Raw genomic sequence first — 25,087 nt, forward strand, 5'->3', positions numbered from 1 at the left:
CCCAAATTTGCTCCAGAATTCTGCCAATATGCTGCAGACTTGCTGAAGGTAAAGAATTCTTCAAAATTCATCAAAACATAATGCACAAATGAACTCCCGAATGCTCTTTTAACATTCCTCAAACCCTAATTCGAATTTGGGGTTAGGGTTGGACTTTTGGCATCATAAAACATGTTAAAATGTTTATTTTTATTTAAAAAATACTTCCCCTAAGTGGTTTGACCCATTGAGGGTCTGATTCCCCATTAAAAGTGGCCATATTATTAAGTCATAACCTTTAAGTTATAGCTTCTAGGAGAATGTGCCAAGGGGCCACTTTATTAATATAAAGTGATTATATTATTTCACTTTATTATTATTTATTTAATCCAACTTAGGAAATATTAAAATGAAATCCGTGACTCGGATCTAAATTTCGTGACTCAGATTTGAATTCCGTCTGAAGCACTATGATCACTGATGTTGTCTAAGTCCTATAGGCCAACTGACAGTTACTCCTAAAAAGTAGGGACTCGCCCTAAAAAATAGGAACCTCTCTCCAAGCACCTGTAACTGCTCAAAAGGATCCTGCTCTACTCCCTGGTCCCCCGAGTGGTCATCCAGTCAACTGCCAGTTCTCCCTAAAAAATAGGAGACATCCCTAAAAAGTAGGAACTGTCGTCTAAACATCTAAATCAGCTCACAAAGCCCCCTGCAAGGCTCCATGACTCCTGAATGGGTTCCCTTTTCACTCCACTGGCCTACGGAAACCAGATGATAGGCCAATCCCTGCTCAACTACCTGTCACCTAGGAAGGGGACATTACATATTCAAAGACAGAGTTCTACTTCTACAACTTTCCAAAGGTGAGTTGCACATATACTAGCTTCTTCTATTTCAAAGGCAGCAACGACTAGGGACAAACACAAGATGTCAAGTGATGCTCCAAAACCACTAGCAAAATTATCCAATGTGCACTTAAGGATGAGCAGTGTTCCACGGGGACGCGTCCCCCCATCAGAGACGTCTCGGGGACGGGGGGACGGGGACGCGACGTCCCTCGCCGTCCCACCACCGCCACCCAAACGCCGTCGGGACGTGGAGACATCCCCGCGTCTCCCAGGGAGACATGGAGACGTCTGGCCGTCTCTTGGGAGACGTCTGGCCGTCTCCGTGGGAGATGCCTGGGCGTCTCCCCGTCCCTCAAGAGACGTCCAGGCGTCTCTCAAGGGACGGGGAGACGCCCAGGCGTCTCTCGCGTTCCCACGCATAAAAAAGCACTTTTTTAAGTTTTTTTAAAACATGTGTCTGTTGGGGGGGGTTAAGGGGTAACCCTAATTGGACGTGGGCCCCACCCTACCCCCCAAAACAACACAAAAGCATGTTTATTTTGGATTTCACTCTCATTTTGGAAAACTGATTTTTTTTCCAGCAACTTGAAGAGGAGGAAATACTTGAAGAAGATTGATTGAAGGGGTGAGAAAAGTGACTGCAAGTGTGATAGGAGCTAGAAGAAGCAAGAAGAAGAGGAAGAAGAAGATTCTTCTACATTTTGGAGAGATTTTTCAAGCACAAGGTAGGGTTTTTCAACTTCTTCTTGTTTTTTTTTTGTTTTACTTTCTGATTTTCATTGTTCTATGTCATTTTTGGTTTTTTTTTCCCTATTCATCTCAAGACTCAAAATGAGATTTGATGTTGAATCTTGATTCAACATCAAATCTCATTTTGAGATGAATAGGAAAAAAATTTAAAAATATATTGTTAAACAACGCTGATTTTATTTTTATTTTTATTTTGTGAAATGCAGTGTCAATTTCACAATGAGCTCCCAAGGCACGAGTGAAGATGACATGGAAATCCATTCTCATAGTGAGAATGATTCAAAATATGAACCTGAAAATGAGGGGGGTGACCATGGGGCTGATCCTGGAGCCCAATCTAGTTCTATGGCAAGTGCACCAGCTAGTACAGGTTGCCCTTTAGAGTTGTTGGCACCATATCCTAGGGGTCATTTTGATCCTAAGTCTCCTCTAAAACAGTTTGCTTCACAAATATCAGTACAAGGCACTGCATCACATTCAAGTGGGGGAACAAGGAAGTGGAAGTGCAATATTTGTGACAGAGAATGGTTCGGTAGCATTAGCAGGGTGAATGCACACTTTCTGTTTTGGAGAGGAAAATGCGTGAAACATTGTAAGTTTTTGGAGGAACGCAAAAATATACAGTACAGAATTGAGTTTAGCAGGCTTTGGGGGGTTCCAGATGACACAAATATTTCAATGCCTACTACTTTGTCTGTTAGGGCATCACTTCACGACAACCAGAATGTGCCAATGCCACATACTTCTCATGCTTCGCAGGCGTGAGGAATGATGTTTGGATCTCCATCTATGTAATGGACACCCCCTGTTTGGTACTAAATTTATGTCCTTTTTACTTAGTGTAATTTTGTCAAACAGTTGGCGTGCAAGCTGACTACTGGAATTTTTGGTTCTTGATTTGCTATAGGATAAATTTGGTAAACTGATATTTATTGTAAAGCTTTCAAAGTTTATTCAATATAAAAATAACCAGACATATCAAATACCAAAAACAAGAGGATTAATGCTGATGGTAATTATTTAATTCCAACTCCAAGCATACAAATCAGATTTGAAGAATATTACAAACCATATGATAATAAACAAATTCAAACCTGGACTCCACAAGTATAGAACCTGCTGAAAACACTGTTCATGCACTGTAGCTGCACTATTCACGGCACTGTAGCATTTTTACTATTCACGCAGCACTGTAGCAAAAACACTGTTCACACGGTACTGTAGCAAATCACTGTTCACGCGGTACTGTAGCAAATCACTATTCACGTGGTACTGTAGCAAAAACACTATTCACGCGGTACTGTAGCAAAAACACTATTTTCAAATCTGCACTTTCAAACCCCTGTAAAAACATCATGCGAGAGCACCAAATGAAGCCCAATGTGTTTCCTGAATGAAAACACCATTAATCCTCCTGACTGTGTCTTTCAACAGCGAAGAGAATGCTAGCAAAGAGGGATTCCGTCCTCCAAGCCCAATAATCAGATTTCTACGAAATCCAACAGCATAACATTAATTCATCCCAGCATATCCCAAAAGAGAGCTCTCAACCTCCATTTATATCTTCTCCCTGGATGCAAACACTTCATTTCCTAAATGTGGGATAATACAATTAGAATAAAATATTATTTCCCACAATGTACCATTAAAGGGAACTTTTAATATTTTAAACATTACTTTATATTCCCAACCTTATAAAATAACGATAAAGTTAAATATTTAATTTAACTTTACACTTTATCGTTAAATATTAAAACATTGTTGATAATCCCTTTAAATCATTGTCGCCTTCAAATATTTTTACTGATAGTTATGCCAACCAGGGAAACACTAAAAATTTCAAGTCACTGCTTGGAGACTAACTCACTATAAATAGTAAGTGTCTAGAAACCCTGTCAAAGCAACACCGATTGGCCTGAAATCGAAAACACCTAGGCCAAAACACCTCAGGATCCCATCAATGTCCTTGTTAGCCTTCGGGACCATGTCAGAATAGGCTAACGACACCCCATATCATGTTGCGCTAAAAAGGGGACATTACAATCTACTTCCACTTCTACTGCTGCCAGGGCTGGGAAACGTAGGTTGCATACACCACAGAGCAACCCCATTGCTGATACGTTTAATGTGCAGCTGAGAGATGAGATAGATGAATCCATTGGCAATTTCTTCTTTGCCAATGGCATTCCATTTCATGTTACACGGTCTCCTTATTATAGGAAGATGATGGATATGGTGGCCAAGGGAGGACCATCTTATGTGCCACCAGGGGAGACGAAAACGAGGACCTCGATCTTGGATAAAAGCTATTCCAAGATCAATATTTTGATGGAGAAGATGAAGGCATGTTGGGCAGCATCGGGGTGCAGCATAGTTATGGATGGGTGGACGAACATTAGCCATTGTCCACTCATCAACGTCATGGTCACATGTGCAGAGGGCCCATACTTCCTTAGAGCAGTTGCATGTACAGGGCATCGTAAAGATGCTGATTTCCAGTTTCAAGTCCTCAGGGAGGCTATTGAGGAGGTTGGGCCACAAAATGTGGTCCAAGTAGTGACAGATGCAGCCTATGTGTGTAGAGCAGCAGGGAGACTCGTTGAGGCAGCCTATAGACACATTTGGTGGACCCCATGTTGTGTGCATGCCATGAACAATGCACTCAAGGACATGGGGAAGATTGACTGGATTAGAGGAGTGGTCACCGATGCGAGAGATGTGCAGATGTTTATCTGCAACCACCACACTTCACATGCACTCTTCAGGACCTTCGCGAAGGAGTTCTTGAAACCAGTAGAGACTAGATATGCATCCTATTTCATTCTCTTGGAGAGAATGATTGAGTTGCAAGAGGCATTGCAACTCATGGTTATGACTAATGAGTGGAATAGGTGGGCTGAGGCCAAGACAGAGCAGGGGAGAAGGGTGAAGGAGATAGTGAAGCGTGATGTGTTTTGGACTGATGCGAAATACATTGTCTCCATCATTTCTCCAGTATTCCAGGTGATCAGATATGGGGATGGGGATGCACCTAACCTTGGAGAGGTGTATGAGTGCATTGACTCTATGCTTGACCAGATGAGGGCTGCTGTGCGAGTGAAGGACCACTCTCTAGCATTCTACAATGAGCAAATCCGGCCTATCATTCAGAGTAGATGGGACAAGTTGAACACTCCTTTGCATATGGCTGCCTTTGCCTTGAATCCTAAGTGGTACAAGGCTAGACCGGGTAGAATGACACCGATTGAGGATGATGAGGTGAAGGCGGGTTTCTTTAGGTGCATAGAGAAGATGTTTGATTCCAGAGATGCCGGCACAATGCGCACTGAGTGGGGAAGATTTGCCACTCTTAGAGGTTATTCAGATGCGGCAAAGATGGATATAGACACTATGGCACAGGAGGACCCACTTTTGTGGTGGACTTGTCATGGCCCGAAATCTTTGACCACCACTCTAGCCATCCGTCTGCTATCCCAGGTTTCCAGTTCTTCAGCTGCTGAGAGGAACTGGTCTACATATAGCTTCATCCACTCTCTTAAGAGGAACAGACTTCCCTCTAAGAGAGCAGAGAAGCTTGTGGCTGTACACAATGCTTTGCCTCTCATAGACCGCAAGACACTCGTGTACAAGGAGAGTCCAGCGGCACGATGGGATGTAGAGCCAGAGGAGCCTTCACAGATTGATGAGGATGATCCTACCACTTCAGATACAGGGCTAGTTGGTGTGAGCTTGAGGGACCTTGATCTTCAAGAGTCCAGCAGTTCCAGTGAGGAGGAGTTCGCAGATGATTAGAGGCCTCCATTAGCTACATTTTGAGTTTTGTCATTTTGTCTTTGACTCTAGTCTCTTTTGTAATGCTATTGCTACACGTATTTGTATTTGGCTACTCATTGTAATGATGAATTATGTAATCATCTTTATTATTATAGACTTTGCAATGGCATCAGATATTCATATTTTCGTTTTCCTTTTTCGTTATTCATATGATAGAAATGAGAAATCTCCGATTTGACAATTTCATTTGTCAAATTTTATTTAGCATTTAGCAATTAGTATTACTAATCTAAGTAATCTTGGTATTTCCTATAGTTTCATTTGAAATCTAATTCTTATACTGTTATACTGTTATACATCTTTTCAAAACTAGTTTTTCAAGTACTATATGTATATATATGAGCACCACCACCCCGCCACCCCCCCCCCCCCGCCGTCCCCAAATTTAGGCCCTTGGTCCCCCCATCCCGGAAACGCGTCCCCCTCGTCCCCCCGTCCCCCCGTCCCCAACGCCCGTGGAACACTGAGGATGAGGCAAATGATGCCATTGGCAAATTCTTCTTTGCTAATGGCATTTCACTCCATGTGCAATTTAAGGATGAGGTAAAAGATAGCAAGGGCAAGACCATCAAGTGTGTCACCAAGGAAATGAAATTAAGGATCAAAATCTTGGACATGAACTATTCCAAGATATTACTTTGATGAAAAATAAAATGAAAGAATCTTAAGTCACAAGTGAATGCAAAATAGTCATGGACGGGTGGGTGGACATTGTGGATCATCCACTCATCAATAATATGGTTACATGTACAAAGGGTCCTTTTTTTCTTAAGGTTGTTGATTTTTTGAGGCGTTGCAAGAATGTCGATTTTTAGTTTCAAATCCTCAAAAATGTTGTAAAGGAGGTTGGATTACAAGATGTGGTTCAATAGTGACAAATGAAGCCCATGTGTGTCAAAGTTGCAAGGAAGTTAATTGAGGAAGCTTATAGACAAATTATTTGGTGGTGCCACTGTGCACATACCATGAATATTGCACTCAAGGACATGTGAAAATTAATTGGATTAAGACAATTGTCAATAACGCTAGAGATGTGCAAATATTTATCTCCAACCAACAAACTTCACATGCGCTCTTCAAGACCTTCTCTAAGAAGGAGTAATTGAAACCTATAGAGACTAGATGAGCATCATATTTCATTCTCATGGAGAGGATGCTTGAGTTGCAAGAGGCACTACAACTAATGATTATGACAACAAAATGGAACAATGGCTGTAATGTCCCCTTATCTTGGGCTTATGAAATTAAGAACAATTAGCTTATATTTTTAAGAACCAATTGCAGAAGACTACCGTCTCAAATAAATCAACTAATGCTTTAGGTGCAGGTAATAGAATTTACTTTATTGCAAAGTAATGATCTATACATCACTAAATAATTGATTTCCTTTAAGGAATATGGTTGATAATCCTCATATTCCGGTGTTTGGCAAATGCGTTCACTGTGTAATGTCTATGAATGCTATAAACCTTGCGATTCTTCTCAGGGAATATCTCCAGAAATAGACGCCAACTTGTAAGATGATTGTTTGTATAACCTTATGATCACATCAATAAGCCAGATGATGCAAATGAACCACAAAATATATTAAACATATATATGTCCTTCGTCTGAGATCTCTAATTAACAACCCATATCAACACATAGAATTGTATATAAGTCTAATAGCAGACTGACTTATCAGTTTATTGTACAAATGTATATGTATCGCTAACAGTGATATGCAACTATTCTCGATTGATCCTTGAATGCCCTCAACTGAATAAGATCAATCTCCATCTTAAACCTTGAACGGTTGGGATGGATACATTTTGAGAGACATACCTCTTCACTTCATAGCTAATTCGCATCTTCTCATAATATCGATTTAATATACCGATTGTGTCTCTTCACGATTAAGGACTTAATAATGATCATTAATTACTCCAATCACAGACGTTATCTCTGTCTCCGTTGATCTACATTGGTATTCACATGTATCTCTTAATTGCTGTTATTATTCGAAATATTGGTCAAAACTAATCTCAGGTCTGAAATCCATATATCCTCAAAACAGAATATACCCTATAATGGAAGATCGAATTGCCACAAAGTTTAATCCCACGGTGCTTGTGATCGGAGATTCATAGCACAAATATTAAATCATCCATATTCATATTTCACCTTCGCCAGGCAATTCAACGTCTTACTAGACCGCAACCCTGACACATATTATAATGGGTTCTCATAACTATTGACATGGCTAAAGTCGCATCGCTGCAACTCTATCAGGCCAACGCAAAATAGAATGATCTCGTCGAGTATCCTATCCTCTCTTGTGTAAGGAAGCCCTAATGTTGTTTTAGTTGATCAATGGGGATGACCTCAAGGTTCCAAATGTCAATTCTTGACTGCAGGATAGCTCAACATTTGATTTGTTTTGCTAGAAACACAAAGGGGACTTACGGTTAGACAGAATTGGTTTTGTTCGCACAAGTTCCCTAAGATCCTACAGTTTTGATTTCATCCAATTTTGCTTTAATACGATGCTGTTCGGACTTCAACTTTGGTAAAAAAAAGGGGAAAAAGGATGGGAAAAGAGGGAGAAAATGCCTAACTAATGTACCTAAAAATAACACCTTCAAGCTGATAGATAGAAATCTTGCAATAATCAAATTTTATTTTGCCAGCGATTCACACAACTACATAAAATTGATGCAATTTCCAAAGGGGAAACAGATTTTCAAGTTTTTAAACATAAACACTGAATTTGAGAGATTCATACATTCCATGTTCAAAAACCGAACTAAGAATATTAATAAGTTCAGACTAACCATGCAGAGGAACTAGCAATCAGCCAATCCTTAATGGTATGAACGAAGATTTCTATCAGATATCAACTTGCACATATTATTTTGTAAAACAAAATGCATACATAAATTTAAAGAGTGAAGAAATAGACCATGCACTCACATGAAACAATAACTTCAATTTCCATTAAGTCTAAATATATTTCTGCAGAGCTTTTGCAACAATCCACAATTTCTTACTAAATATAAAAGAGAAACCAACTCCTTTATATAGGGTTTCAAAACAGATGAATGGCCAAGATTAAACTTAAACAAGTGGCCCAGATTCATCCCTTAAAACAAGGCTGCCCATACCCATAAATGGAAAACAAAATATCAACACCAACCATAAAGTAACTAATAACTACCAACTACCAAACATAAAGCTACTCCAAAAAGTGCACTTGCATGGAGCTCAAAAAATTTACAATGACTTTGGTAGTTGGGAAGGAACTTTATGTTGAAAAAATGCATTTTAGAATTTGAAAGAAATAGATGTTTTCAAGAAAGCACTTTTTCCTTCCCCCAAGTGGACTTTTTCTCCAAAACTTCATCTTCCTCATGCAAGTAACCTTTCCAAATGTCCCGGTATGCCGCACGTTCTTCCTGGACATATTCTTGAAATTTTATACAAACGAGGAACAATTCCTCATTAGGGGGGAAAGGAGGATTGCGCAATTTGAACTGTGTGCCTTCAAGATGAGAGTCCACTATCCCTAGCCGCTCGTGCCAATCCGATTGTTGATCTTCGAAGCGCAATATGTTTGTATGAAACTTGTTGATGCACTCTATGTCCTCCATAGAGTATGCAGTTTTATCAGGCTTCAACCTGGCATTCCATCGTGATAATACATCAGCATCCTCCATGGTATCCGTCCAACCAATGACCAATGCCTTATGGATATTTTCACCGCCATTCTCAATATGGGATAAGTCCATCTCGCATTCCTCTCGAATTTTCCTAACGATGTCCGCCATGTCCATCTTCATACTGACGATCCAATAACACTCTTTCAAAGTATTGACATTATAAGGATCTCGGATAGAATGTAGTGCCAGAATCCAGGTGTGAGTCCAAAAAAGGGCCCTCATGAGTGGTTGAGCTAAGGCAACCATTTCCTAAATCTTGGCGTACTCCCTTTGTACCTCCAGCATCTTTATTTGTGTTGCTTGTATTTTGATTGTTACTTCAAACACATCATCAATAATCTTCTTTCCTTTTACTTTAATGCAGCGGATCCATTCCCTGAAGGCCTTGGCAGTGTCACGCACTCCTTCAAATTCAGCTGTAGTCTTTTGTGCTAGTGCCAACAAGGGAACATGGGATTCAGCAACATGCTGCAGCAGTCTCAACAGGTGATCTATGTACCCCTCAGCTTGCTCAGCACGAGCCCGATACATATATCTCTCAGCGCTCATTTCGTCGAGTTGTCTGAGCATATTTTGCACGGAATCTTTGAATTCTTCCCTCTCCTGCTCTTTCGTTGCTTGCCCTATTGGGATGGTCGTGACGTTGTAATCAGCCATTGCAATCTGATCTGTTGGTTTGTCTACAGGTGGGGTAGCAATATGAATCGTGTGATTCCTTTGCTCATCTTTAGTGATCTTCGAGTAAGTCTTCGGCTTTTTCTTGCCTTTGGATTTTATTTCTCCTACTCGAGAGAAGATATCCTCCAGGTTAATTGGTGGTTTGACAGCCGCTTTCCGCTATGCACGAGCTATTGACCAGTCCTGAGGGATGGTCTGTCTAGATCTAATTGCTAGTTTCTCACTCTGTTCTTTGGAGGCCTCAACTGACTCACTGCTTATCCGTAACAGATCGAGCATAGGAGGACTGGGTGTAGTATCCAATCCTTTATCACGAATGAGTTCTCTCCCACTTCACTGAGCAACTGCTGGGTAGCCTCTAGTAACGGTTGCTCTTCAGTTTTGTTGGGTTCTTGAGTTGCATCTTCTTTCCGTTCTCCCTCAATCGTGGTATCATCTTTATTGCCGCCTTCCTGCTGCAACTCATGTCTGCTCTCTTGCATGAGCTCTTGTTTACCAATACCTTGATCAGGTGCAATCTCTCCCTCCTCGACCTGATTTCCAGGTCCATCCAAACCAATGATCCTCACCTCCACTTCTTGCTCATTTTGTTTTTGAGGATCATTTGCCTCGAATGCAACAAGATCATTTTGTGAAGGTGGAGTGGGTATGTAATCAAGTTCAACCACATCATCCTCTAAACTGGGATCCTTGGATGAGGAAGTAACCTCTGGCCTCCTGATTGGGATCTTTTCTCTTCTTGTTCTTTTCGATGTTCGAGTCCCCCTATTGGCCCTTGCTTTCTTTCTCTTCTTTTTCAGGTTTCTCAACCTCTTCCTTTGGCGCGCTTGAGGTTCCTTCGTCCTCTGAAGACTAGGAATCGAGACTACCCATCAAATTGTATGTGAATTGGGTTCCTTCATGGGTCAGCCTCTCAATTTGTTGCGATAACTAGTTATCTGTGTACCTCCTTGGACCTTCTATGACTGCTTCAAAATCTGTGATTGGGTCCTGAGTCCTATCAATGGCTGGCGAGAGGTCCTTGACTGCTTCAAATTCTCGGACTTGCAAGCAATTTCCATAGTCCGTTACTTGATTTGGGACCTGGCGGTACTCATAAAGCCGCATTTGTTGAACACTCAACCTTGAATATTCTCGCTGACGGAACTCAAAGTCATCTAAACAATTGCTCCAATAGTCCTCTATCGATGCCTTGGCCCTGTAATGCTTGTCGTAGGCCTTCTTTCCCAATCCCTCATGGTCAAAGCATTTCCTAGGGAAATGCTCGCATAAGCAATAGGACGCCAATTCAGCAAATGATTCTTCAGCTTGCACCGAATTCTTGAAATGCGCATCAAGATTACCCAAAATCATGGGGAAGGTGAACCCTGTTTGCTTTTTGTCTCCGAGTAAGCTACCTGTTGGATGTGCTTGCCTTGCTACCTCCATGAGGACTAATCTGTCTGATGGATAGCGCGGAAGCCGACATGGTGTTCCCTCAAAGCCTGCTATTTTGATGTAAGTGAACCTGGGGAACTGGATGAACCATGCACCGTATTTCCGGATCAGGGTGGTAGCCTATTTTTACAGCCTTATATGCAATTCTCCTTGCATTAATCTAATCAGGCACATTGTAAAAGCGTCATTAGCATGCTCGTACTGACCAATTGCATATGCAATTTAATTTTTCTCTGGGCAATGTCATAGTAATGCAACTGAGGGTAGCTGTCGTATACTTTCACCTGATTCGGCCCGTTCCCAATCTCACCTTTCTTAATTAATCATGTTAGCGGCTGGTGTCGAGCAAACATGTAGACCAAGTAGGAAGTCATGGCAAAGTATTTTTTTCTTCAAGCTCAGCTAGTTGTGTATGAATATTGTCGTTGATGATCTAAGCTCAGTCGAACTTAGACTTCCAAGCGAAGACTTGCTCATTGAAGTAGAACATCCATTCCTCGAAGAGATTGGATTGAGGAAGTCCCATGACCCGGCTGAGTAAGGTAACCATATCACCATACTCATTATGCAAATTGCTTCTGGGGGTCTTTTTACTGATTCTAGTGCTTGGTGGTCTTCCTCACTGAACCATTCTTCGTTTATCAATGTTTTGCACTTAGCGGGATTCATGTCATAAACAACTTGAGCCTCATCGATAGTTGTGGCAATGGGATCATCAGAAAACGGGATATCAAATGCTTCCCCAAGGCTTGAGGCGTGAAGTCAGCTAGTACCATCCCCTTCAATACCACTAATCTGGTTTTCAACTAATAATGTTTAGCAGCCTCAACCACTAATTCATAATTCTGCACGGTTGGAGGGAAACCAACTACCTGAGCAATGCCACTCTCCATCATCCGTCTCGGCTTGCCATAGGCGTTAGGAGAGTACACTCTGTTCCTGAAATCCTGAATATCAATATGTCCTAAGTCCGTATCTCCTAAGCTGTCCCACACACTCTAGACATTTGACTCCTTGACTCCTCCTTGGTACTGGTACTTCATTTTTTCGACCTTGCAGGAAATGTCAGCTTTGGAAATCCGAGATGTTCCAGTTGCGTCAAGTGCTTTTGAGGACTCTGTCGCTGATTTAGACATCTATCCTGCACAACCGAACACGGATTACGAGACAAGATTAAGGTTAAAAAAACGGGTTAGCAAAGCCAAAAGACGACGTTAAAGTTAAAATTGACGATCAACGAGGTAATTGAAATTTGAAAACATTGCTAAAACACAAGATTTAAACAATTTAAATCTGATCGTCCAGGAGCCAAATGCAATTTGAAGCTGAAAATCAAGTTGGCTTGGTTAATTACTGCTCTTGGAGCGGATTTCGAAATGTTACTCATGATTGTTAATGGCAGTAAGTTGCAAACGTTCTGGCTTGTGACTCAACTTTTGAATGTTTTGATAATTGTATGTTGATTGTTTCGAGAATACACTTGGAAAAGAGTGTTTTGTGTTTTTTAGTTTAGACCTGATTTTTCCAAAATTTCTCCAAGTCCGAAATTTCAGTCTAAAGGCCGATTTCGCCAGTTGGTTGTTGTTGCATGTTATGTTGATATTTTCTTAAATTATAACCTTCAAAGTTTTCACTCTTTCACTTACACTCTAACCCTGGGCTAACTATCATGACCATTTTGCACAATTTTAATGATTTGAAGGAGAAATTTGAATTTACTCGGTGAAAATAGCTTTGTCGAATGGAGAATGATTTTCGGCCAAATGTTGATGTTTGTGCGATCTCGAAAATTTTGGACGCTTTGTTAAATGAATGGTTAACCCCGCGATTTTGCAAAGACTTGAAGATTCTTGGGAAATGATGGTTCGCTGCCTTTGCAAAGACTTCAAACGCTTCCAGCAAACCATGCAGAGCAATTTTTGAAAACTTGAATGCTTTCACAAACCATGTCAGTTGTGCGATGTAAAGACTTGAGTGCCTTCAGCAAGAAAGTGTTCTTCGCGTGATGATGGACCTTGAAGGTTCTCGGCTAAAGAATGCCCTTCGCGAGACCTTAACTTGAAGATTTTCGGCCTTCCAGAAGATTTTCTACGTGACCTTGGAGATTTTGAAGACTTTCGGCCTTCCCCCTTTTTGGCTAAAAGTCCTTCCTTTGCGTGATTTGTATGATGAAGTTCTCTGTTTTATTTTTTGGATCATTAGCAAATAACGCAATTTCCTATTTGAATAAGTTTCGGGCCAAATGACCTTTTTGCGTGATGTGAAGACTTAATTTCATCTTTGGCATTTTGCGAACTCTTTGCAAGATTTCGCGAGATTTGACTTCAACGCCTTCGGGTCATGAACTTGTGATTTCCAAATTCAACTTTTCGGCTTACCTGGCTTATTTGCAAGACCTTTTACCTATTGAAATGAGAATTTCGGGCGAAGGAGGAGTTTTGCAAGATTTTTTTAAATTAACGCCTTTTCTACCTTTTCGGCTTCTTCTCACGCTTTGGTTATTTTCCACTAATGAGAAGACTTTCTAAGTTTAGAAGTTTTAAAACTCTCTTGGGCATTTTCGCAATTTAGACTTAATCAACGAACTTCGGCTTACAAGGCTATTTTGAAAGTTCATTTTCAACTTTAAAGTTTTCGAGCAAATAAGCAAACTTGCGCGATTTTACACCCTACGTCCTTTCGGCCTAAAAGCCTGAAATGTGCACTTTACGCTCCATTGTTTGCTTTCGCGATTTGGACTCTCTTGTTTTCGGCCCAACTGAGCCTTTTGCGGGATGTAAAGACTTGATTTCATTTACGAGCTAGTTGGCCAAATTTTGAAATTCTTGCACATCGGGCTAGTTGGCTGAATTTTGAACTTCTCTTATTTTGGGCTAGTTGGCCGAATTTTCTTCTGTATTTTGAATTTCGGTTTTGAGGGCCAAGTTTTGGGTTTAGGCTTACATTTCCCTCAAAGGCCGAAATTTTACCTTTGGTTGCATTCAAACTTGAATTTCAGCCTACCAGGCCGACTTTTAAATCTTTGGCTCAGGTTTGACTCATTTTAGCGATTTTTGACAATGTTATGCTCACTCATCCTCTTAACTTTGCAGTTCCGTCAAAAGGTACATTTTGTTTTGCCTCAGGCATTCTTGCTTCAGACTTTAAGCTTACTGATGAGCGACTTCGATTTGACGATACTAGGCTCTTCATTCATCTTCCCCTTTGCAAACAAAATTGCAATCATCCTCCAAGGCGAATTTCCTTCATCCCCTTAATGCCTCAAATTCCTAATTGCTGCATCTTCTCTGCAAATTACCAGAACTCCCTACTCAGTACCTGAGCGAGGACAAGACGAGAAAACAAAAAAGGGGGGGACCCTGTCGAAGACGGGGAGTGTGTGCAAGGCACAACAATAACTTAATCCACTTGTGTTGATACTTGATGAAATCAGATATTTTAAACACATCGTTTGTATTAATATTTCGACTGATCACAGTGTAATCAATATTTATTTTGATCGCTATACTTAGTCAATAGACAAAATAGGTTCTTTCCGTACTTAATTTGGTAATCTTTATTTTTTGGTATCCATATTAGGAATAGTCTCGTTTGTTAGATTTCACAGTCTCCAATCGCTAACTTCTTAGTTTGTAGTTGTCTCAAATATCATATTTTATTATTACTTATTTATTGATATTACTTATATTATTATTTATTATTTAAATTGTATTTCAAAGTATAATTCTTTGATCAATGTATATGTGAGAGAGTTGTTTCGCTATGAGAACTTGGATGCTTGCAAGTCTTTATGCCTTGATGAAGAGATGATATATTAATCTCTTACTTGTCTTAATCCTTATGGGAATAGGATGATTCCCTCAATGTGTGCCGATTGCAACAGATATACAACCTATTTGTTGTTTACTAGCTCAAAGATGGGGACATGACAATGGCCTAAATCTAAAACAGAACAAGGGAAGAGGATGAAGAGTGATGTTTTCCGAGGTGATGTAAAATATATTGCCTCCATCATTGCTCCAATCTTCAAAATTATTAAATATGGGGATGTCAATGCACCTAACCTTTGGCAATTGTACGAGTGCATTGATTGTATGCTTGACCAAATGAAAGCTATCATGCAAGAGGGCCACACATTGCTATTCCACAACAATCATATTCAGTAAATCATTCATCAAAGATGGAAGGTCAACACTCCTTTGCACATGGTCACCTAAGCATTGAACCTGAAGTGGTATGTGGAAGTTTTTAGTAGAATTACATCCATATAGGATGTTGAGGTGAAAGCAAGTGTAATGGTGAAAATAAGGGTTTCACCAAATGATGTAGTAAAACCACTAAAACTTTGCTTAGGCACCAATTACATTAAAGAGGAGTGAATCCAATAGATCTAGCCTTGATTCAACAAAGAAAGGGCTGAGAATTCTGATTAGATTCATAGGTTAGGATTTGATTCCCTCTTTTTAAGTTGAATTGTGAAAATGCTGAAATTAGGGTAAATGTGTTGAAATTGAAGTAATTATGCATAAACAATGAGCTACAATTGTCAAACGAAGCCACAAGCCTAGATCCGAGCAATATGTGAATGTTCGGATCTGTTCCCAGAAGGTCGACCTAAATTGTCGGGACCAAAATGCCCATCGCTCTGGTCCTCCAAACTTTTCGTCGTCCAAAGGGGAACCTATTCGTCTTTGTGAATTATGTCGATTCTGAAAAATTACAGCTCTATACCTGTTCCTGCACACAGTAGAGAAGAGAAAATGATCGGGAATAGGGGTTTGCCTAAATCAACCCCCGATTTAGGAATTAACCTTGAATGAATAATGCAAATACTGAAATAAACAATGGAAAGATATACCTCAGATCTGCAATTGTTGATGATGATGCTTTGCTTCTTGAATGTAATCACATATGTTGTATGAAATGGCATCAACATGACATAACCCTAATCACACACACATGTTTGCATATGAATGATGTAATTTTTCTCCACAATGGTTTAATGAAGAATATGCAGCCTTGAAGATCTCTAAAAATGCTTGATAATGAATGCTTCATGGATGCACGAATGCTTGATTGCTTGGAGTCTTAGGATCGAAATGAATTGATTAATGTCTTTATATAGGGGTATCTAGGTCATTTACCGTTTAGGCCGACCTCCAACAGTCATGCGGAGCCACAAAGTTGATTTCCTTTTGGAGAGATAGGACCCATCTCCCGTTTTAAAATAGGGCCCAACTAAGAGGGACTAGGACGGAGGCGCTCTGGTCCTAGGACCAAGGTGCTAGTGCCCTGTGATGTCCCCTTCTTGTTGACATCAAATACTCGGTGAGATTAGCCTATCATTCTGACCCTTGTAAGCTAATGAGTTTGGATAGAGGGTCTCCTGAGGATTGTATCATCTCCAGTGTTTTGTATGCTTTGGTTTGGTCTTCGTTTGGCATCATTCAGACTTCATTTGCTATGGTAATTGCTATACTTACTATTTATAGTAAGTCTTGGGTTGTTCGAGAAGGACCCTTTCTATTTTTAGCATGGTTGTATGGTCACATGGGAAAAAGCAGCGTGGACTCCCATTTCAGACGGCATAGAGAAATATTAAGTATTTTGGGAGATATTAATGTTTATGTGGCCAAATTATTAATAAAACATTACATAAGGTGAATATAAAGTTATAACTTAACTTATAACTTGAGGGTCTAGGCATCATGAGAATGGGGACGAATTATTAATTAATTATGTCCACACAACCCAAGGTTTTTATTTCATTAATGATGCCAACGTTAAATTATAACATTTAATGTTATTAAAGGTGCGTTTTGGAGAAGTTCGAACTTCTTCTAAGAATATATTGAGCTTGCAATGAGAAGTTCGATCATTATTATTTGCATCTCTTTCTCATGACTTTGTGGAGAGCAGAGACCAAGGGTTTCAGTTTTCATCCGCCATTGGAGAACGGGAAAATCTTCAATGTTGCAACCATCTGAATTGGTGAAATATCCAATGAATTTGGCAACCAGGGGAGCTTCATACAAAGGTTCCATTTGTGCAAATTGGTGAAGAAATACAAGGGTTCTACAGCTGTTTGAATGAGCTACATCTGTAAATTGAAGGACGGAATAGAACAGCCATCCCTCACACTGTGGCATTATTTTTTCTAGGCAGTACGAACAGTAGCAGCCACCATCAAATTGCAGCAGAGGTGGTGCCAAGTCTAAGGGGGCGATTTTGACGAAGGGTTGTCCAATAAATTCCAATAAAATTAGGGAAGAGGTGCCTTACAGTGAGGAAACCATCAGCGAACATCACGAAGGCAAAGTCAATCAGTTTGGAGAGGAGTCGAATCATTTAGAGCCTGCTTTTTAGCAGAAAATTCCCAGCAGCAGTTGTTATCCTTATTTCCGGGTATGCATGTGTTGTAGAAGTTTAAGTATTTCAATAAATACTAGAGTTGTATGATTGTAATTATCATTCCTTGAACAATTTTAGTATTCTCAGTTGCAATCGATTCCTTAGTTATTTGGCATTTGCTTTTTCAATCAAACCCTTGCAAAAACACAAAAAAATTATAAAACTACAAAACCAAAAATCAAATTCAATAGCAATGTCAAAGGTTAGAACTGGTGGGGTTCTTACACACCCCGGTCCTTTTCAATTAGGGACCTCAATTTACGATGCACATAACTGGAGATAAGGCACATAATGGACCTAGGTAGGAGGTGAGGAGACAGGCTAAAGTAGGAGCACGAACATGAGGTGTAAATTGGCTCAATGACAATTTACGAAGCTACATTTAGCCCCCACTTTAACAAGAGTATGAGCTTATGCAAATACTTGTGTTGAAGTGGACGAAAGAGATGAAAGAGAGGAGCAATCAGGAGCATAATCATGAGTATAAGACATCACTAATTTCGAGGAAACAAGCCCCCAATCTTAGAATCTTAACTCACTCAATCACATGCAAGGGCACACAAAACAAGACAAACACAAAAAGACAAACAAAGACCAATAGAGACAAAAAAGCAAAAGACACACAACACAAAAGCTAAAAACCAAAACAAGACCTCAAGTCATCTAGCCGAAGAGACCTCGATATCAAAATGTCTCAACCACTAATATCATTCTTGAAAAATGTCATCTCAAGAACACAAGTGATCACATAAAAAAGTAAGAGCATGCATCATCCATGAACTACAAATAGCAAAGCTATGATCTCATGAGAAGAAAGGAGGAAGCATGGATACACAATCTAGATGTGTTTTTCTAGGTAATCCATGAGAAGAATGAGAGAAGACATGGATACACATTCTAGATGTGTTTTTCTAGGTGATCAATGTTGGAGAGGAGAGTAGGAATAGTCTAGTTGTGTTTTGCTAGTTCCACTCATCCTCATGCGTGTGTGCAAGTGATGTTTGGTTTCAAGCATTAAGCATCTTGTATAAGAGTTTGTTTTCTCTGGTTTCGAGCATGCAACAACCTATGTAAGACATGAAATGAAAATGCAAATGTGTCTGGTATCGAGAACATCTTGTGTTAGAGTTTGTTTGCTCTGATTTTGAGAATGTGTAACCATGTTTAAGACAAATATATGTTTGGTTTCGAGGACATCTCATGTAAGAGTTTGTTTGCTCTGGTTTCGAGAATGTGCACCCCGTCTAAGACATATATCAATGTTGCGTCTGGTTTCGAGCATAAAGCATCTTGCGTAAGAGTTTGTTTTCTCTGGTTTTGAGAATGAACACCCCATTTAAGACATTGCAAAAAAATAGTGCAATATAGTACAAAGAGGGCGATATGTATGCCACCCCCTTAAGATGTCAACATAGCCCTATCTTGATGTCTTAAGGAAGCTAGAAACAAGGATACCCAACCTTCAACACCAAGGAGGTATCCTTTAGGCAACAATGTTCATAAATCCAAGCTTAAAGAGGCGATACTCTTACAAGCAAGGATAAGATACTTAAAAAACAGATATCTTGCAACAAGTGTAAAGGGAATCCTTGGAGGAGAAGTGATTTTTGCTGCTGGATTCAATTGTGTTAATGCTTTTAACATCAACGTTTCAGATTATACTTTGTGATCCATCATCAAGATGAAGAGAGCTAGAGGAGAAGAATTTGTTGCAGACCAAGATATATAAAGGGAAGAGAGGAGGGAGAGAGTAGGTAGGTGGCACAAGGATCAAGGTTTTCATGATTAATATCCCTCCTCTCTTCTTTTTATATATCTTGGTCTGCAACAAATTCTTCTCCTCTAGCTCTCTTCATCCTAATGATGGATCACGGTGTGATCTGAAACATTGACGTAAAAAGCAATAACACAATCGAACCTAGAAGCAAAAAAGAACAGCAGTAATGGATTGAGGAAACTTGATGTCATTATATTGAGGCTTTCATGGCATTCTCATAATAAACTTTAAAGTTTGTACTCTAACACACATCACCACAAATTCTCATGTCTACTAACTTATATAAATGGCCAGTAATCAATTTGTAAGGCACCAGTCTCACTACCAACTACTTCTACAACATTAAGAAATTCTAGAGCTCTCTACACTTTTGCAGCCTCTTACATCCATACATCTTATGTGTACTGTATGTAATCCATGTCAATTTAAGAAAGACAAAACACTTCTAATCACTTCAAAGATGCAAGTGAGTCCATGCCACATCATCAGAATTTTTTTATCATAGAATACACAAATGCAACCTATTTAATCAAAATACATGAAACTATCGAAGAATATTCTCTACTACCATAATTTAGGAAGAAGCATACTCTTATGTTTTCTTTGTTTGTATAGAATGTATGCCTCTTTAAAACAGAATAATCACTTGTAAGCACTTCAAAATGCTAGTGAGTCCACACAACTATCGTCTTAACATTCCAATCATAACTCATGAAAGTGATTCTTTTAATCAACATATTGATAAGAAAGTTCTTCATTAGCACAAATTAATTAAGGAAATTTTTATTTATACGTTACCCATTACTTAGTTTTGCTTGTCTTCTGGTATGCTTCTATTTACCACTTGAAATATAAAATAAAAGTCCAAGACATGTAGATAAAAGAAAGAAAACAAACCTGGAAAGGCTTTATGGTTGTCTGTAGAACTATAAGTGCGTTGACTGTCTTCCATTGCAATCCTGTAGCTCCATTCACCAAATTACTACTTTGAACTGCTGTTCTTAAAGCTGTAACTAGGTCTGGCCATGTGTTTTCCCGAACAAAGTCATTTGCTATGATTAAAGAATACTGGCAACAACAAAAATTCAAAAGACAATGTGAATACATTATTCCCCCGAAACCATGACTATTGATCTTAAATAAGGATTAGAATGAAGTTAAAACTTCATAATTGGTAAAAATCTGCAATTCTACGGAACATTCACTCTCTGCTTATGTTGCTTTTAGAGCATTCTACAAAGCTTGAATAAAATATAGAAAGATGAATACAATATCATGTTCTGTGAAAATATAAGTATAATGGCTGCTAATCAAACAGTGTAAGAATCTAACTTTAATGTCACAATATAATTCTTCAAGTCTGACAATATGCCAAAGAAAGAGTATCAATGATATAAAACAAAGTGGAAATAAATGAAATGTGCTTCTTCTATGTCCAACACATATCAAAAAGTAAAAACTATATAACACAACTGTCAAACAGAAAAAATGTTTCACAAGTACTAGGAGGACCTCTTGCGTGTCCAGTAAACAAAGTAAGAGAAAAAAGTCTAAATGGTTTTAAAACAACACACACAAAAGTAGACACTAAAAGAAGAGAGTCAGGGGCAACCAATCAAATCCACTATAAGAAAGATCGCCACCAGGCCACTTGCAACCCGAAACTTCTACCAGCTAAAAAACTCGAGCAAATACAGCAAGTACAGCAGTCTAATTGAATGGTACGTTGATTGGTCTCCTCCTGCATAGAGTTTATTCCCAATAAACAACACTAAAAGCCTCTAGTCTTGCAAACCAAATTGAGCTCCCACTTGGCAGCAACCTAAAAAATACATTTCTTTGCCTTTATCAATCTACATATAGATTCATGTGAAATGTTTAAGAAGCAGTGATATGTGGCATAATGTTATATAGAATAAGACCAGATGTAAGAAGATTTATAATTATCTTTTGCATCCAGCTATAACTAAGAAATTTAGCATATCCACCATAAACAGGTTACGAATAAACTCAATCCAACTACTAGTGAGAATAAATTCTATGCACCTAGAGGAAGTATCAAGTATCAACCCACAAGATAATACTATGATATGCCATAGGATTGTTATGAGCCCGTTCTCCATCTGGAGGTAGAGACTACAATAATGGAGTAGTTTTCTGAATAAAGACTCACTTGTGTGATCTAACTGATTTCTGAAAGTGCTCACTATATCATCTCACAAATTACAAATCTCACTGTTAGAATTGGCACATTTGTTTAAAATATGATGGAAGACTTTCACAACCTAAATCCAAAGTCATATATATAGGAATAAATCAGTTGGACTAAGTATAACTAGACTAGGAAACACTTAAAAGTTAATTATGAATATTTCTACTTAGAAGTACAACTAGACTAGGAAACACTTAAAAGTTAAATATGAGCATTTCTACTTAACAAATTGTGAAATAGCCATGAATTCAAGCCCATGAAGAGTGCCAACCGTTAACGAATGGCCAAACTAAACATACATTAAAATTTTAATACCTGTTTAACCAAAATTGTTAGCAGAACATATCAAAGTGCGTAAAGACACACAAAACCTCACAAATGCACACTCCATATGCTTAAGCATGCACATAGACATATGTATGTATATATGTCGTACAAATATATTTAAGTCCAGACATCCAATTTATAAGAATGGCCATGTGAACACAATTATGATAATGTAATAAACATTGGCATGCATACACGCACACAATATGCTTCTGTGTATTTGAGTGCACATTGGCATGTATGTGTGCATGTTGTGTATCCACATTTGCATGTGCCTATGAACGTCAATGTTCATTACATTATCATAAATATGTTATAAACATTGAAATGCACATGCACACAAACATGTGCAAGTGTGTGTGTTGTGCATGCATACATGTGTGTGAGATGTGTGTGTACATTGCAAGCACATGCACACAAAAATACACATTTATCTTGTAGGAATAGCTATGTGAACATGAGCACAATAATGTAATAAATATTGACATCAAACACCAATCTACTTACTCTTGAGTCCTCGACTCATTGAAGCCCCAAAGAGACCTAGACGTAAATGTATTCATCTTAAAAACACTTTTTCCAAGTTTGTCATATAAATAGAGGTATCCTTGTACGTGATAGTCTACTTTATAAGGTATTCATAGAAGCAAATCAAATTTTTCCTTAGTTTCCAGCATATATAATTTCCCATTAAGTTCTAAATGGTTCACAATGATCCTCATTTTAGAAAGTGCACATTTGAGCTTGTTGTCCTCGATTTCAGCGTGGCCGAAATCGTGAGGCAGCCCTACGAAACTGGTCCATTTCGTACCACACATCCTTCCGGAAGGTTAATCGACTTTCGGTTAGTCCCTTTTTGCTTTTTGTCGTTTGTTTTTTTCGTTTTTAAGTTAGTTGATTTTGCAGTTTTACCTACAGGGTGTTTTTTTTGGTTTTAACTGCACATCGAACTTTACAGTCCAATGTGCAGTGATTTGCAGTTTTAAGCCTGCAGGTCGGACTTTAAAGTCCAACCTGCAGGGGAGTCATGCTTTGGATTTGACTGTAGGTCGAACTTTAAAGTCCGATGTGCAGTCTTGTCGAGTCTTCACTACAGGTCGGACTTTAAATTTATTTCGACTTTAATTAGGGTTAAATGACTTTAAATTAAGTTTTAAAGTCATTTTTATTCATTCGGTAGTTGGTTTTGCTCCTAATTCGCGCTCTGCTTTCCTTGTCTGTTGTGCTTTTTTGTCGCGGATCTGCCATCTTTTCGTGCTCCTGTGATCTCCTTTGCCGATTTGCATTCGAGGTAGGTGTTTTTGTTTCGTTTCGTGCTTTTCTTCTTCGTTGCGTGTTAGTAGGTTAGGGTTTTGTTTGTGTTTTTGTTAGTTCTAGTTTTCTAGTTTAGGGTTTTTCGGGTTTTTTGTGCCTTCCCTCCCTTTGTCTTTCTCCCACATCGGATTTTAGAATCCGATATGTGGGAGCAGTTTTACTCCTATGCGAAATTTTCCCTGATCGGCATGTCAAACTTTAAAGTCCGACCTATCAATCCGTTGTTTTTCCTTGTTAGCAGATCGAACTTTAAAGTCCAACATGCCGAGGAGCTTTGTCTTTCCCTCACTTGCACATCGGACTTTAAAGTCTGATGTGCAAGTCACCTGTTCTACCCGTGTTTAGCTGCATGTCGAGCTATAAAGTCCGACCTGCAGATGATGTTCCTGTTTGCCCTCTCAGGGGAATAACTTAAAACATAAAGCACGTAATGCAAAATAATAACGCCATAGATATCAAACAAGTATAAGAGATATTATTCCCTCCATAATTGTGTGTTGCAAGTTACATTCTGAAGTATATAAAGATACCGAGGGGGTGCGAGTGCCAACCGTCGCACCGCAACTACCACCGCTCGGCTGCCAACTAACAAACCCAATTACAAATTAATTAACTAGTCATATTCCCATATACAATAATGCGGCTAACATCATCCCCCCCCCCAAAAAAAAGTCGTCTCCAAGCGACTTACAACAAAAATGGAGATCATGCAACCTAGACTATATACATATCACAAAAACTAGGGAGGGAGCTGAGGAAGCGTCCCTGAAACAGAAGGCTGAGATGCCAGTGTCTAGGCCGCCAAACGGGCGCAGAGCTCATACACCTTTTGAGTGCGTACAGTCACATCTCGCTCTGCCACCAATACTTTCTCCAAAGCTGTCTTCACCATGTGTGCGGCTTCTAGCAACTCCCTCTCTTTTGTATCTGCTGCCTCCATCGCGCAGACCAACCGAGTCTGCAACAGACTCCTCTCGGTACTGACGGCATCCAACTCCTGTTGCGCGTGGCTCCTCACACTCTGCTCAACCGCCAGACGAATCTCTACCTCGACCTTCTCTGCCCGGGTCGCAGCCATCTCTGCGCGGGCCACCTCAAGCTATGCCAACAACTGCGCCCTCTCAGCTGCCCAGGAGGCCTGCTGACTGGCCATCTCCTTCTCCAACGCTACTCGTGCAGCCTCGCGGACCGCAGACTCCTGCTGTGTACGCCTCAATGTATAATAGGCATCCCGGTAGACCTGCTCGATCTCGCGGACAACTGCCGTCACCCGACTCTCCACAACGGGCTGACGCAGCCTCCAAGCCTGGAGCATCTCCTCTGTCTCAGTAGTCGGCCAACCCCGAGACTCAAAGCAGGTAGCAAAGGCTGCCTAGCAGCCCACCCGCATAAACTGTAAGACCTGCTCTAGCTCCACCACCACCTGCTGCAATGCTTGTGTCCAGGCAACGGCCACCACCCGCCTACCCCTCGTCACCATGTCAGCCATGTCAGCTAGATAGGTCTCAATATCTTCCCCCGTGTGCGCCGAAGGCTGTGAAGTCTCTGGTGGAACGGACACAACCACATCTTGTTATGGAGGTACCTCCTCCGCCACCGAAGGTGTACCATCCCCTGGCGCCTGCCCAACAGAGGCGACCTCCCCTACCTCGTTCCCAACTACGAGTCCATGCGCCTCGCCCGATGAGTCGTCCAAGTCGACTACCTCCACTCTAGTCTCTCGACACAGTGAGAATACAACAGCTCCCTCCGATTGTGCCAATGTCGTCTGAAACCGCTGTGTGAGCCAGCTCTGCATAGCCATGACCAATGGGTCGGC

The 25,087-nt window shown here is 40.0% G+C and overlaps 1 protein-coding gene across 3 annotated transcripts in view; it reads right to left on the bottom strand.

Moving 5' to 3' along the window:
- The window catches only part of LOC131078011 (uncharacterized), a 265,096-nt gene that overhangs the window by 194,466 nt on the left and 45,543 nt on the right, over positions 1-25,087 (bottom strand). For all 3 annotated transcript variants that reach the window (XM_058015649.2, XM_058015645.2, XM_058015641.2), the window contains exon 3: positions 20,313-20,483. In XM_058015649.2, the coding sequence (XP_057871632.2) occupies positions 20,313-20,483 (171 nt within the window). The remainder of the gene's footprint in view (positions 1-20,312; positions 20,484-25,087) is intronic.

This window comes from Cryptomeria japonica, chromosome 6 (genome assembly GCF_030272615.1).
Source record: "Cryptomeria japonica chromosome 6, Sugi_1.0, whole genome shotgun sequence".
NCBI lineage: Eukaryota > Viridiplantae > Streptophyta > Pinopsida > Cupressales > Cupressaceae > Cryptomeria > Cryptomeria japonica.